General features: G+C 33.6%; 1 protein-coding gene across 1 annotated transcript in view; it reads right to left on the reverse strand.

The window, feature by feature from the left end:
- Nucleotides 1-16,877, reverse strand: part of SLC44A5 (solute carrier family 44 member 5) — a 102,144-nt gene that overhangs the window by 51,538 nt on the left and 33,729 nt on the right. The window contains exon 3 of the mRNA XM_011355682.1: nucleotides 4,819-4,892. Coding sequence (XP_011353984.1) covers nucleotides 4,819-4,892 — 74 coding nt within the window. The remainder of the gene's footprint in view (nucleotides 1-4,818; nucleotides 4,893-16,877) is intronic.

A 16,877-nucleotide genomic window follows, 5' to 3' on the forward strand; every position in this document is an offset into this window, starting at 1 on the left:
GTAAACAATTATATATTTATAAAGAATGTAAAAGGACATTGAGTACTGGTTCTCTACAAATATAATAATTTTTTTCATGAAGTTTATTGGAACAATCTTAAAAATAATGGAGCCAGAGTTCTTTAAATTTCTTACTTTTCCATTGGAAGAAATGATTTTGCTTTGCTGAAACAATGTTTTCAAGCTGTGATCTGATAGGTAGGCTCATTTAGATCCTAAACAGACTAAAAGGATAGCACATGATTCCCTTATTTATTAGTAAGAGAAACTATTCACTGCTTCTTTGTATAGAAAGAATCAAAAAGTCATCTTAGAATTCCTTGTTCCTTGAAAGGAGGAACCGAGTGACCTCTTGGTTATGAAAATATGGTTTATCCCTTTTTCATAACCCTAAGAATGGGGAAAACCAATTTGTTTTAAGATAAGAAAAGGATAAGAACTCAAACTTTTCTCCCTGAGATTTCAATTTAGGATAGAACAAATTGACCCTGAACTAGGTCTGTAGGCCAAAAGGAATATAAATATCCCAAAGGGAACTGGTAATGAAGGCAGAGACTAGGCTGGTACCTAGGCTTAACAGTAGGGCCCAAGAGTAGGGACTGCATACTGACACTAGTCACACTTCAGGGAGCAACGGCTGGGCTTTGCATGAAGACTGAAAAGGTTATAGTCCTGCATGCTAGTGTAGGAGACAGTTGCAGGAGTGGAAAGATCCAGATAAGCAATCAACTAATAAATAATGCCAAACAGCACCGACTAAAACGCCAGAGCTCCAGCAGACTATAAAATCTCCCTCTTTGCCTAGAAACTGGAAATAAGACTGCCTCCTCCTTGGCATTTTGGGGCATTTCAGGTCAGGGAAAAGAATGATATGCCAGATTTCCCTAAGCAGTGAATGGAAAAGAGACATGTGACTATATTATTACTCCAAGACAATAAACATGGACTTTAATACCAGAAATGATGGGGTCAAGTTTGACCACATTTGATTACTAATTTAACTGTTTCGTTTACTCTCTACCACAGTCCAGGAAGGATGTAAGACGGAATTATATAAGTCTCCTCCTCTCTGTAGTTGGTACCTCCTCATCCTACTATTTTGCATTGCCCCATGATGGTCTTTCTTTAATTCTTCCCATATTACCTACAAGTCAAGGTCTTTTACTGGTCTGCTTTGGCTTGGTTCACTTCTCTCTTGGAAAAAGCAATCCTAAGGCTCACCAGATTCAAGGGAAAGGGGGATGCAGACCCCACCTCTTGATGGACGAAATAGCAAAGAATTTGCAGCCATGTATTAAAACTACCACAGTCTAGCCTCTGACTACAATTTTTTTTACATTCCTTTTGAATCGAATATGCTTAAACTCTCCCAAGATCCTCAGCAGTCTCATCCGATTAAAGCATCAGGCTCGGGCTCAAGGTCTGGATCTCATCATCTAAGTCAGGTCCATCTGTAGATGAGAGTTGGCTCCTCTCCTAAGGATGATCTTTTTAGCTAGATAACTCAATTCGTTAGGTACATTTCCCACTTGCCACTGGCAACAGTGTGGTCATAATTTTATGTTTCTCACTTTCCTTTAAATTTTCATGACAGTTCCCTCAAAATCCATTGGGCTTCTGAATAGCACCTGGTTTCAAAACCAGTGCCCATGTTGAGGTTTTTGTTAAGCCAGGTACTAAATTTAGTTCTGCTTATCTATTGTTGCAACCCCGCCCCCCGACACACACACACACACACACACACACACACACACACACACACACACACACACAATACACTGGCTTAATACAACAATTTTATTTTGTTCAGGATTTGGGGAGCCAGAAATTTGAGGATGGCTAAGCTGGGCCTCTTGGGGGCCTCTCATGCGGTCAGACTTTGACTGGAGCTTCAGTCATCTGAAAACCCCTGGGGGCTGGTAGTGAACATTATCTATCTCTGGGAGCTCAGCCAAGCCTGTTGACCAAGACCCCTATCCATAGTTTCATGTGGCTTGGGTTTTTCACAGCATGATGACAGAGTTCTCAGCTTGTTTGCATTCATTTATTTTCTTGTTAACTACTTATCGTCTTGACTAATGGGGATGATTATTCCTAAGGAAAATTAAGAACCAAAACCAAAAACAAACCTTGGACCCTAATTCCAAGTGCTTCCTATGTAAATACAATAAGGAAATAACTCAGTCAACTGGAAAACCATTTGAAAAGAAAAAAAATTATTGAATATTAAAATTGTACCACTATTGTATATATAATGTTAGCACAAGGCTAACATTTTGCATAATAAATATTCCTCTTCTTTTTTCTGGATAGCAGAAATAATTGAATAGCAGCCATCAGTGAAGTAGGACAAAAGAGGGTTATTATCATAAATGTTAGTTTGATCTTTCAAGGAGATTTGATTACCTTCTACCCAGACTCCATTTCACCCACTTGAATAGAGGTTCTGCTTTTCATCAGTCAAATGTCAAGTGCCTTTGTTGCATCCTAGCTGGCCATATTCCATATAAAGGGCAAAGAACAGTTTTTCCACAGCAAAATTTGTGAAAAACATAGTTCTTTCATGGTAAAACATGGACGAAAGATAAGCCTAAGAAGGTCTTTATCTAACAAAATAGCTAAAGATGCCAAACTACTTATAACACATCAGTGAAAGTGACTTACCATCTATCATCTTTCTTCAGGTAAAGGTACATGTTCCTTCATTTAAAAAAAATTCTTCATACTCCTAGTAACCTCTGCCAATGGTTTCCCTTCATTCATCTTTTAGTCTAACATTGGACATGACTAAAGAGTTAAATTTATCTTATAAACAGGCTAGTAAGGCTATTTATAGTTCCGGGGTGGAGAAAGTATATATATTAATTTGGTAAGCCACTCATTTTAATTAGTGGCCTCAAGGTTAATTGGGGGGAAATCACTAAATTAATCCAATATTGAACACAGTTTTGCACTGAGGAATATTTATCCTCAAATTTCTTTATGTGAATTAAGGCATTTACAAACTGAATCTGGAGGTCTTAAAGAAAAAAGGCAAATTTCTTATCTTGCTTCAGAGGGAATGATGGTGTGCACTCCCAACCCTTCCCCCTACTGTGTGAATAGGAGAGGGAGTAGCAGTGGCTTTCTCAGCTCCATAGAAGAACAGAGGAATTTCTCTGTGGATTATAAAAGATTGGCTCTGAGATATGGAGCAGAGACTTATTCGATTATGCCATACGGCCTCCTACTGAAAAGATTCCGGGTATACTATGAGATTTTTGTGAAGTCGTATGCATTCAAACTATAATAACCAGAATTATGGGTTGCCATAGAAACAATATAATAAATTATATTTAAAAAGCAATATAATAAATGACTAGATTACACAATGGTAGCAAACGAACTACTGCCTAGTGCTATTATGTAGCATTATTGCTGTGGCTGGATATTATTTTATTTACTTCTCATGGTAGCCTTGCAAAGTAGGTAGTGTTTCCATATTTTACAGATGAGAAAACTGAAGTTAAGAAACTAGCCCAAGTCTACCAAACAATATGAGAAAACCCTAGATCCACCTGACTTCAAATTTTCTTTCTCTTATGCAACAAATTTCAACTATATGACAAAAGTAAAAGCAAACAAAAAAAATTACATAGACAAGAAAGATGTGTCCCAAAGTTAGAGAAGCTAAAATTCCGTTAGCTGTTAATAAAAATAATTCGTTTTATTATCATATTTAGTTTACAGTCTGCATATTGTGCTACAACTACATTGATGTTCAGCAGTTAAAATACTTCAAAGAAATACCAAAGGAATTTTCTAAAGCTCTTAGAGTACATTAATTTTGTGAATTTATGTTCCTTTATTTTTCTTTCCCTCATATCTTTCGGCCTTGCTTTTTAAAATTCTTCAATTCTGAGTAGTTTTTGCATGGTATTACTGAGATAATCTTTTGAAAATTACTTTCAATTTCTGTTCTCAAAGAATTTTTCTTTTTGGAAGATACAACTGGAAAACAAGGAAAAGTATTTTCCATTGTTCCCTAGGTAGGCACAGCCTTCTTTCTGCTAATACGTTCCACATTAAATCCAGGCATTAGTTATTGGTACTAGAAGCTATTATCTGACTTTTATAGCTCCCACCCTAATAATAATACATTAAAGTTTCCTAGGTCATCATCTGAAGAATAGGACTTAAATCTCTGGAGAAAAATGTGATAAATTCACATCAATTGCAAAACCTTTTTACAGAAAATATTCACACCAGTTCCTTTGGTAGTTTTTTAAAAAATCCAAATAAAGAATATCTACATTTTTCCTCCTTATTTTTACTTTTAGAAAAATCTTTAACCTAACAATAAACAACAGGATATCTTTTTCTGGTAGGCAAAAACAACAGGACTTCTTGTATGTCAGTGAATTATATGGTAAAATTCTTAATAATCATTCCTTCTTTTTAATTTTCTTATGAAAAGTGTGTATATTACCTAAACTGACCAAGGCCCTAGTCCTTATTAGTAAATAGTAACATAAACATAATTAGCTGCTTAATAGAATTTCAGAAGTTATTTATAAAAAAACATAAGCTTTTTTCTTCTTTCTTTATAATTGTATTTATTTAAGTTATTTGGACTCACCTTAGAATAAATTACTTTGTGTTTATTTTTCATTGCATCTGCTACTCAATGAGTCCTAGTGAGTCACATTCACTCCAGAAAAGACAACAATCAATAATAAGAAGCTTTTGGGAAATAAACAATTAATGTTAAAAATGTGATATTGACTTAGTTATTTTGTTAGCAAATATTAAATATCTTCTACACCTGTATTTACTCACCTATAAGTCCTAAAAGAATGTAGCCAATAATGAACAGCATGAAGATTATGCAGCACAGAACATCTGTACAATTCCTAAAGACAAAAAAGAATAAAGAATTAAAAGGGGTCCAAAATGACTTCTTGCTTACTGCACAAAATATAATGGTAATATGGCATTTTATATCCAAAAGGAAGATCACATATATTTCTGTAATCGAAGACTTCAGCACAATGAGTGGTCATAATTTTATAACTAAAGAAGCTCCCTTTAGCATCCTTAGTATGTATTCTGTCTTGTTTTATATTTGTAAAATGTTTTTAGGGATTACAGTACACCAAAATCCAATGATGATTTTGTAATTTAATGATGAAATTGTAATTTAAGCTATTTGATTTTATGATTTTCTTTTTCATGTCTGCCCAACATATGGTGTATGTATATATGTATTAAAATATATATATATAATATATATATTAAAAATCATCCATTTTCCATCCCTCCATTTTCTTTCTGTATGCACATTTTAAGAATAAAATTATTAAAGGATTGACTATATAAACTTTCAATGAGAAGTAGAGTTGCAATTATTCTAATTACTCGAAACTGTAATTTTCCCAGTTATTCTGTAAGCTAATATCATCAAATTAGGTTTAGCAAAAATTTGGCTGAGACTCAGTGATTTGCTAAGGGTCATAAGTCAAACCTTGATCCAGCAGGAATACTCAAGGTTTTCAACTAAAATATTTCCTATTTCCAATATTATAACTTGTTCAGCTTATAAGTGTTCTGGAAGGTCAAAGCTATGTCTTGAAACAATACAACCATTCTCTATTTGAAACCTAATGAAGAATCTATTAGTAAAGAAAAATTAGACTTATTTGACAGATTAAAAGTTGCACACAAGAATTTTCATAGCAAAAACTTGCTCTTGAGGGCAAATGGATATGCTCTAATTGTTCAGCATTGGCAGGTTGAAGTTATGCACTATTTTTAGTGGTGGTAGTAGTAATAGTAATGAATAATAATTGTATAGTAATGGACATAATAATATTAACCATTGATAAAGCCCTGTTATACCTTTACTGCTTTCACTGTGGATTTTCTAAGAATATCCTTAGGTTGTTAGGGGTAGTAAGATGAGTTAAATTACTTAAGGTCCAAGAGAGAGGTAGTTACAGAGGCAGGCAAATATCTAGGTCTCCAATGCCCAATCTTTTTCATTTAGTAATTATGTTAATATGATTATAATTTTCTGTAAAGATTCGAATTGGCTGTATCTAAAACTCTATACATATCCCTATTACTGTACCTCACAATAGTAAAAGAATCTTTCATAGAGAAAGTTAATCATGGCCAATTCAGACATAAAATATCATGTTTAAATCTAATTTCAACCCAAGAATTTAAAAATTCATTTAGATTAATAATAATAATAATAATTAATAATAAAAAGAGAAGAAAACAGACCTCTAGTTTTCTTTGGTTAACAACTATTGAAAGCAAAAACTTGCTTGGAGCTAAAAAGAATATTTGATTCATGGGCATTCTGACACATCCTACTCAAGATCAGGTTCTCATTCTGTCAGAGCAGCTATTAAATAGTGTGATTCCTAGTAAGATGCCTACAGGTGAGGAACTAAAGGAGAAAAAACTAGAACACTAGTGTGCTTTAATTAGAAATCTAGACCTTGTCAAAGCCCTTGTGTGTAATCATAACTACTAAGAACAGAAGGAGAGGGATGTGATCAGAAGCACTAGCTAGGTTATATATCTATAATATGCTTATATTTATATATTTACATTATGTATACTAAACACTGTAATGCATATTTATAATGACCTAATGTCACATAGTGTTAGTACATGTTATATACTTATAATGTTATGTATTAAGCACAGGGAGAGGTAACAGAAAGATGAATGAAACAAACAATTTCAGAAGACAGCACAAGGAAAGAAGCAGAACCGAAGAGGAAATTTTAAAAAAGTAAAACCTAGGCTCCCCGGCTACTGGCACCGAAGAATGGATATCAACTGGAGTTTTGGTTCCATATGGGGTTTTACACAACCATTTCTCTTTCTTTTTGGTGCCAAGGACACACTGAAGCACCAGGGACTACTGAGTGCCCATATAACCATTTCCTCCAGCAGTCTCTAACCACAGTAGGATAGCATTTCCCAATAATTCACACCTGGAGGTGTTTGTGATGCTCTTCTGAGAACAGGGAGGATAATATATTCAAGTCTGTTTTGCTTTTCTGGAGCACTGCTTTAGAGAAATAGCAGACCATGCCCATGGACCAGACTGGTTAGTTTTATCTTATTTAAACACAGAAGAATATTGAACAAAGTGAAAATTATAAATGGAAAATTCAAGAGTCTCAAAAAGCAGGAAAGTTTTTCTAGATAAAATATTTGTATTTCTGAATTTGTTCCTGTAGTTATTTTATTCCCTTTGTTATTTTAGAAATTTCCTTTAAAAATGTGTATGTGTTCTTTCAGGTAATTACGATTGCCTGCCTGCCATTTTCTCTGTTGATTCATCTGTTTCTCTTCCTTTTCTAAGACATATTCCCTCCAGGAAAAAATACTGCTTAGAAAATTATTAGAAAATTGAATTTGTACAAAATATAAAATGTAGCTTGGGCACCATTTTGTGAGTCAGGAACACAGCAAAAGCTTAATTTCAGTTTTTAGAAGTTGTAGCACCTTAAGATTATTCCTCTCTTTTGAGCATTAAAAAAAAAAAAAATCTATCACAATCCTAAGTGTTCTATAAGAAATTAGTTATTTTTTAAAGACAAGGATTAAATTTGGATATTTTTAAGTACCTCAAGACAGCTATTGAGGTAACTGAGTGATACCAGCTCCTGGCTGAAAATCATTCTGAATCCTACTCTAGCCAGAGGCCTGTCATTGCTGTACCTTCTCCTCAGGTAGATTCATTTTTACTTTCATAGTAAGCACTAAGAACCATTGTACCAAGCTAAAAATGGGTTGCATCCCACTGGGTCCCAGAAAGAAGACAGAAACCTTAGTTACAAAGCAATATGCCCCCAACCCTTTTCCTCTCCCTCCTTCCAAATCAAAGTCTAACTTTTTCAAAATAAGCTGCTCACATTCACATTTATCAGAAAGCTATTCAAAACTTTATTCAGACAGCTTTCCTGGCATAAAAGTATTTTCAAAAATTAAACTACAGAAGTACCATTACTACCTTATATTTATTTTTCCAAATTACAATAAGAATAGTATCCCCAATTATATATGCATTTGCAGATTTACATTTTCCTTCTATATCTGACCCACAAATATAGAATGCCTATAGTTACCTCAACTTAAAGTCTTGGGAGCTTTGTTTGACTTTCCCTTTTTCTTACTTTTTATATTCAATTAACAAGTTCTCTTGACTATCTTATGAGTCTTTCATCCATCCCTTCCTTTCTATTCCTGCTGCCTGGACTCAGTCCAGATTCTCTTATCCTCTCTTCAAACTATTGCATGGCCTCTCTTAATTGGACTCCTACATGTAGTCTCTGCCTGATCCAATTCATTCTTCACATCACTGATATCACTTTATTGTTTAAAAAATTGCAATGCCTCTCCACCACTTATTTAAAAATTTCCAAATGTTTTAGCTTTATGTTTAAGAACCTACAACTTCAATCCTAGTTCAAGTCCCAGACTATCTTTCTAGCTTTATCTCCCTCTATTCCTCTCAATGTACTTCAACCAACTTGGACTTTTTCATTCATTGAATACACCATGAACTCAGAGCTCTCTGTTCATGGCTCCTTTAAACTCTTCCTCCTGGGATAACCATATGTCCCAATCTATGGAACTTCCAGGGTTTTCAGCTATTGTCCTGGAGTAACCATTAACAGTGAGCCCTTTGACTTGAAAGTGCCCCAGTCCGGGTGTCTACTCCATCTACCAAAATCCCATTCTTCATATGGTAGGATTCCCTTCTTGTTTAGAGATGAATAATATTCCATTGTAGGTATATGCCAAGTTTTTTCAACCTATTCATTTGTCAATAGACTTTTAAGCTGTTTCTGTATCCCGGCTAGTATGCATAATGCTGCAACAAACATGGGAATGTGGATATCTATTTGAGATCTTGATTTCAATTCTTTTGGATTTGACAACATGGATGAACCTGGAGGACATTATGCTATGGGTAATAAGCCAATCACAGAAGGACAAATGCTGTATGATTCCACTTACATGAGATATCTAAAATAGCCCAGCTCACAGAAACCGAAAGTAGAATGGTAGATGCCAACGGCTGAGGGAGAAGCAAATGGGGAGCTGTTCACCAGGTGTAAGTTTCAAATAAACATGATGGATAAATTCTGTAGATCTGCAGTACAACATTGTGCCTGTAGCTAACAATACTGCACTGAGCGCTTAAAATTTTAAGAAGGTAGGTCTTATGTTAAGTGTTCTTACCATAATAAAAAAAATGCAGTATAAAAAACATGATAATCTGTTCAATGTCATATGTTGTTATTTGAATTTAAAATTTTCCTATGAATAAACTTAATGCGGGTATCAAATAAGTGATGGTAAATGTAAAAAAATAAAATTTTAAAATATAAAAAATTTTAAATTTCATTCTTCAAATCAATTCAAATGGCACCTCCTTCATGAAATTTCCAATTAGATGAGATCCCTCTCATCCCTGTAGACTTACAGAAATTTTGTTTGTACATCTTTAAGAATTTTTGTTTGTACCTCTGTTATAACCCAGACCAGAGGGTGGCAAACTAAAGCCTGTGGGAAAAATCTGGCATGTTGCCTGGTTTTTTACGGCTTGAGAGTTAAATATGATTGTTACATTTATAAATGGTTAAAAAAAAATTTATGACATGTTATACAAAATTCAAATGTCAGTGTCCATAAATATTTGTTTATGGCTACTTTTGTGCTATGACAGCTGAGTTGAGTAGTTGTAATAGAAACTATCTGGCCCTGTAAAGCCTAAACTATTTACTATCAGGACCTTTACTACCCCCAAATTTTGCTGACCTCTGACCTAGAACATAATGTCCTCTATGGCAGCATTTGGCACAGAGTGTTATAAACTACAGGCATACAGCAATCTTGGTCCAGGGAATGATTAGTAAGGCACACCTCTAACTGATAGTCTAATGCATCGTAAACAGACTGGTGAACTTCAAAGTGTTGTATTTCAAATTTCAGATTTTTTTGTATGGGGAGGGATCCTTTGTGGTGAATATATTCAAGGGGTTCAAGTTTTTAGTCAAGCTAAGCCTGTCACCTGGACACTACTGTCTTCAGAAAAATCAGCAAAAGAAAAAAAAAACACATTAGATTAAATTCAAAGGTAATAAGAGAGTTTTGTCCGTTAAGTACATATTTCAGTTCCACATTAGTTCTTATTCTCCAACGACTGTCATTCTGCTTCCTTTTCAGGGACAACTTTTTACCTTCATTCAGAAACCGATTCATTTACTGGTTTTCTTTTTTTGTGGCAGATGAAATTCCAGTGATAGCAACCATCCTGAAAGGTCATTAATATCAAGCATTAGAGCGAGAATGGAAGTCCTAAAAGTCATTATTCTCTGACAGACCATCCATTCATGCCTAATGAGTCAGTTTAGAGACTGTCCACTGCTAGTGATTCAAATCGAATTATCATCTCTCATTCGAAAGTTCTTGGTGTCACCCGAGTACATCTGCCTGCAACATGGCTGCATTTATAACCCACAGTCTAGAAGCATTGCTCCTCTGTGGTTCTGCTGGCACCTGCAAGATGCCGTTTAGTCATCTGTTACCTCTCAGATTCTTACAGCAAAAGTCTGTTCCAGGAAATAGAATGACTGCTTCAATTCTCAGAGGCTTTATTAGAGAATAATGCACTTTGGGGTCATTCTCTAAACTTCACCAAGATACACTTGGCAAACCACAGAGTATGGCTTGAATTGGAGAGGTCATCTGAGTTGATGGTAATCAGTCAGCAGCCTCAAAACATTTTGGGCTATTTTGAGGCTAAAATTCTGTTAAGTTAGAATGTACTATACCTCTATTCCCCTACTTTCACTTTTAGTGGAGAAACCGGTGATTTTGTGACAGGAGCATTCTCTAAGAGCTTGTGTTTGAAGGGGTTAGTGATATTCTTTCCTGTTGTTTACAGCTTCTCATCTCCTTCCCAGACACATTGTCTAGAAGTTCTCTATTTTTCTGTTCCCACAGCTTTAGATTATGCCATTCCGCCATTTGTGTGTGTGAAGGCTGAGGCTTTAGAAATAAGCAAGTTATACTGACTGTTTCTACACAATTAATAAAAGGTTAGATTATCATGAAGAATTTCACTGTCACTGGATTCAGAAACTTAATAGGAAAGAAGAAATGAGAGTTTAATCACATGACCTTATATTTTCAAATATAAGGTCATGTGATGCAAGTTTTTTAAATCTCTCAAAAAATTTTAAGCATGACTTCAAGTAAGTTATATTTACCTTAGAAGGTAATCCTGACATCCAATCATTGAGAAAGGAGTGTTAGTTTTTGTGGAATTATTCATTTTTAGCATATTTTAAACTATTGCTGAGAAATAAAATATACCACATAATTCCATACCCTAAGAAATTATAGGATATTGATCATGTTTTTCAAATTGATTAGATCATATACGATGATATTCAAGTATTATACTTGCTTTATTTAGTTCTTCTGAATAATCAAATTTTTAAAGCTTCCATATCATCTATGGTTAATCTTTTCTTCTATCCTGTTTGTATTTGGGTTTCCATTGCCTTGAAAGAGTAACTTTAACTGGTTGTGATTTATGTTTTCTATCTGTAAAGGGGAAAGAAAACCTCATTTTTTTGAGAGGTTTAAGTGATGCATATATAAATATCTCTTTTGTTTAAAATAGGACTAGGTCAGACAAAATCGGTCTTACTACTTTATTCATTATCTTCCTAAAACTTGCATAACTTTCAAGAATTCATCAGTGGCTGGAAACTATTCTAGATATTGCTAGTAAAGTGAGCGCATGATTATAGCTATTATTCATATTACATTTGGCACCGTGGCCCAAAGGTACCACACAGGAGAGGTGCTAGGAGAGCCAGCTTAGAATAGCATTAGACATTAGCCCAAAGTTATCAACTAAGTTCATAGGAAATGTATATCAGTTTAGAATGCTCTTTGATTTTCTTGAAATAGTTAGAATCCCTCCTACATAGAAACACTGAGTAGGTGCTCAGAAATATTTGTTGAATAATGAAATTCTGAAAAGTCTCATACCTAGGATGGCTGCTGAAATTTGGCTATTAAAATTAGAAAAAAAGAACTCATGTCTCCTAATAATCATATGATAAAGAGTTAATATCTTTAAACTCAAAGACATGCATATTAAAATGAGAAAATTACTATTTTTTAATAATAAAAAAATATTGCCTATTTATGATAGGAGGCATGAAAACTGTATTCCCTGTGATCTAGTAATTTATATCATGGAAATATATGTAGATATAGCAAGAATTTACTTATAAGAATTTAAAACACTGTACTGTTTATAATAGCTGAAAGTTGGAAAGAACTTTTAGAACAATAATTATATGAAAACATGTTTATGATACAGCGAATAAAAAATAGGTTATTGAACATATTATGTATAGTATGATCATACGTGTTTATATACGTATGTAAATGCTTAACAAGATAAAAGGATATACAAAAAATGTTATTGGTTATCTCTGGGTGGTATGATTTTATATAATTCTGTTTTTCTTCTTTTGCTTTTTCTGTTTTTTCCAAAACTTCTATGATGGACATAAATTGCATTTATAATAAGAACAAAAATCTAAAACAGACTGCATTTGATTAGTAAACTACAAATAGATTGCTGAGTTATCTCATTATACTAATTTCTTTCTGATCCCCTCAAAATATGTTAAGAATTGATCTGCTCTTTGACATTGTTCTTGATCATTATTGACTAAAATTCAGAACACACTTTTTGTAATCTTTAAACAAGAAGTTACTAAAAGTGTGTGAGGGGGTGAGAGATTGTTTTCTGGTTAATCCTTCCTATTTCTCAAACATTCATAAGTGAGAATGGAATCAAATATGTATCAATAAATGCCTATTAAAACTTCTTACGAATCACACCTTCGTCTACCAATGATGAGCATAATAATCTCACCAGATTTATAAGATAGAGACCCCTAGTTCTTGTTTGAGCATTGCATAAAATGAAAACAGCGTTGGCCTTTAAATTTTTATTAATCAAGTCTTTATGATTTGATGTTAGGCCTCTTTTTTATTATTTCCTTTATGTACATTTAGAAAATTTGAATAATAAGAACACCTCTGTTATTTTGCTTAACTAATATTTATTCAGTGGTGATCTTAAAACTTTTACTATGCGTGGCATGTGTATCATCTCCATGCTAATATTTAACAGGGTTTCCTATAATCAGCATAGTGCTTTCAGAACATGAGAGAAAAATTTAGTTTTGCAAGTTAGTTTAGCAATGCAATAATCTCAACTGTAAAACATTTTTGTATTTATAATTGTTTAAGTGTACATTAGATGAAACAGTAAATTTAAAATAATTTTGAGTAATATTACACAAGGAACTGGAAATAATGGTTGCCTCAAGAAGGGGAGCTGTGTGTCTGGGGAGGAAAAGGTGGAGACCCATTTTTCACTTTATATCCTTTTGTAACTTTTAAATTGTGTATCAAACACAAGTATTACCTAGACAAAAATAATTAATTTATAAAACAGAAAGTCATTTGAGTACTGACTTGGCATCTCTTAGAAATAACCTGAGAAATAATGACAATTATTAGCCATTAAAATATACGCAGTTGGGAAAAAAATTTAATTTAATAGAAATTAAACTACAGACTATATAGATATAGTCATTGAAAACATACTTCAAATAAAACCCCTTATTGGGATTATAGAGCCATTAATATAGTGCTAGCCATTAATACTTTAAATCACATATGTGGAAAACGAGGTTTTACCATCATAAACATGTTTTACTTATTTGTTTTGGCAATGATTTCAATTTTCAGAGGAAAAAATAAATGCAACATGATATATTTGGCTTGTGTAATATCAAACAGTATTATCACTGTGCTGTTGGTAGAGCTTTTCTGTGAAATGAGAGATATTTATTGATTTTAGAAAGAAAATTAACAGATTTGTGAGATGGCATAATAAGGTGGTGAGTTTTCATGGCTTGTCCGTAGCAAAGAAGCATAAGCAACATTACCTACTGAAAGAATAAGTAAAAGTGTTACTTGAATGTTAGACATTAATAAATTGTAGACATTTTCAAAAATGTATAAAAATGCTGTGTCTCTCTGTTCTCAAATTGCTCAGCAAAATGGGAAATTGAGAAATTACAACCATTGGTCGAGAGCTAGAAGTATTATATAAATTGTTCATTCTTTTCTGTAAGTATTTGCCAATACATCCTATTCTATGAGCTGTTTATACTATAACCAAGCATCACTAGTGAGAATAGGGTCATTGTTATTAATTTCAAAAAGGAACATAAACTTTTTAGGTTTTTAAGATAAAACTAATAAATGTTCCCTAAATGTTTATTGATTTGAAATTATTAAATACAGTCTCTCTATAATCCAGTTTAAATTTGAACCTAATTGTATCAGTTAAGAATGTGTTCAGTTGCAAATAGCAGAAAATTTACACCAGACACAGTGGTTTAAGTTCCAAGGAATTTATTTGTTTCATACAATAAGAAGTCCTGCAGTTGGCAGTCCTGTGCTGGTGTGGTGTGTCACTGATGTCATTAGGGACCTGAAGCATTTCTTTTTTTTTTTTTCCCATTAAAAATTATTGGGGTGACATTGCTTAATAAAGTCAAATAAGTTTCAAGTATACAATTAAACAGTATGTCATATGTATACTGCATTGTGTATTCACCACCCAAAGTTAGATTTCCTGCCGTCACCAAATATTTGACCCCTTTTACCTCTATTTCATCTATCTGCCCCCCTCATCCTTAGCTTGTAGATATTTATCAAGATGCTTGTACCTCATGTCACAAGTTGACTGCTGCAAGCAAGACACTTAAATCTCTTTAATAGAACTTTGTCTTTTTATTTAGAAGAGAAGGTCCTTCTTAGAAGACTTCTACTTTAGCTCATTGGCCAGAACTGCATCTCATGGTCAATCCTGCTTAGAAAGTGATTAGGAAAACTGAGTATTTGGCTTTCAGCTTCTACAATAGAGCAGGCAAGAAAGAGGATGGCTTGCAATAGATGTTCAGGGTGACAAATTACGGAATATAATACCACAGCAATTAGTTGAAATGTACTTAAACAATCATAAAAAATAATAAATTTTTCCTCTTCTAATAATTTCTAGTCAACCCAAATGGATTATGAGAAAGAACGTGTGCTTTTCTCTGCAACTATTAGTATTAAATATTAAACATATTTTATGAGATTGACATAAGAAAACTGAATATTGTACATTCTTACAGAATTCAAGGCAAACCGAAATTTGTTTCCCAGAAAAAGATATTCCAGAGCTGATATCAATAACAGTAAAATAGCAAGTTGTATATCTTACATGTGAATAATTCTATATTCCATATTCAATCAACTAAATAATTCTTGACATTCATGTTCAGTGGAATGGAGTTTGAAATTTAAATCCAGCTTTGGCAAATATATACAATTGCAGTTGTAAGCCGAATATTGAAATACAAGTCTTTCTTAAGTTAATTTATGTCTTTTTAAAATCATTAGACATACAATGTATGACAAACTATGCCCACATGTTACTTTCATTTCAACATAAGATACTTGGAATAGCATATTAATAGTAAGTCTGGGAGTCATTAAGCAATGTTATACTTAATCCAAGAACAGTCCCAGTTCTTTTAGTAACAAAGCATTATAATACAATACATAATGAGTCTTGGTTCCTATCACTATGTTCTTTCCTGACATTCTAAGATGTATTTTCCAAGGCTTCCCCAGATATAAGTCTCTCCGCCTAAGGATTTCACAAAACCTCCTTAGCAATTTTTCAGTGATTAAATTTCAATGGCTAAGTGTCTACTATTTGATACAATGGTGAAACATGTGTATGCATGTATGTGACAGAGAGAAAGAGAGACCGAGAAGGGGGTGGGGGCAGGATGGAGATGAAGGTAAACCAAATAAAGGGGGAAGGAGATATAAAGCAGAAAAAGAACATAATCTTAGCCCTCAACTATTCTAATTTCATGGTTTAAAAAAGATGAATGCGTCTAAAAGGTTAACATTAAAAAATAATAACAGTTAAAAATGTAGAGGTAAAAATAAACACCATAGGTAGGAAGTATTTGGATGGTTAGAGTGGGAAAAGCTCAGTGTGAGTCAGAGTATGTGAGACACTTTAATTTTAAGAGAGGTGTTAAGGTTCTGAATTATGGAGAAGGTTCAGACTGGTGGAGAAGAGAGGCCCATTCTAAGCAAAAGGAAGTACAAGAACAAAAGTGCAACAGTAAGCATGGCTGATGGGGATGAGAAGGAGAGCAGGTTGGCTAAAATTCTTATTGGGTAGAAATTATAAAGCAGACTAGATTAGCATTGTGGAGTCAAAAAAACAATTAGTTCTTCTATTTACATAATATTTATTTGGTACCTATTCTGTACTAGGTACTGTGGTATCTTTTATAAAATACAATGGCGAACTAGACAGGCAATATGCCTACTGTCATGGAGTTTGCAATTTAGTGTGGCAAACAGGAAAAAGTAAGCAAAGATCAACAAATACAATGATGATAGATTGCCTGATACTCGCTAAGAGGTGAACAGATATGATACTGTGGAAGAAAATAATCAGAATAGAGTACATAGTGAAGGGCTCTCTAAAGAGTACCCTACTATTCAAAATAGTAGAGAGTACCCTACTATTCTGATTCAAATTCATAAAATTAAAAATAGAATTACCATATGGTCCAGCAATTCCACTTCAAAGGAAATGACACAGGATCTTGAAGAGATATCCGCGTCCCATGTTCTTTGCAGCATTACTCACAATAGCCAAGATATGGAAACAACCTAAG

Source organism: Pteropus vampyrus, unplaced genomic scaffold, assembly GCF_000151845.1.
Source record: "Pteropus vampyrus isolate Shadow unplaced genomic scaffold, Pvam_2.0 Scaffold22, whole genome shotgun sequence".
NCBI classification, from domain to species: Eukaryota; Metazoa; Chordata; class Mammalia; order Chiroptera; family Pteropodidae; genus Pteropus; species Pteropus vampyrus.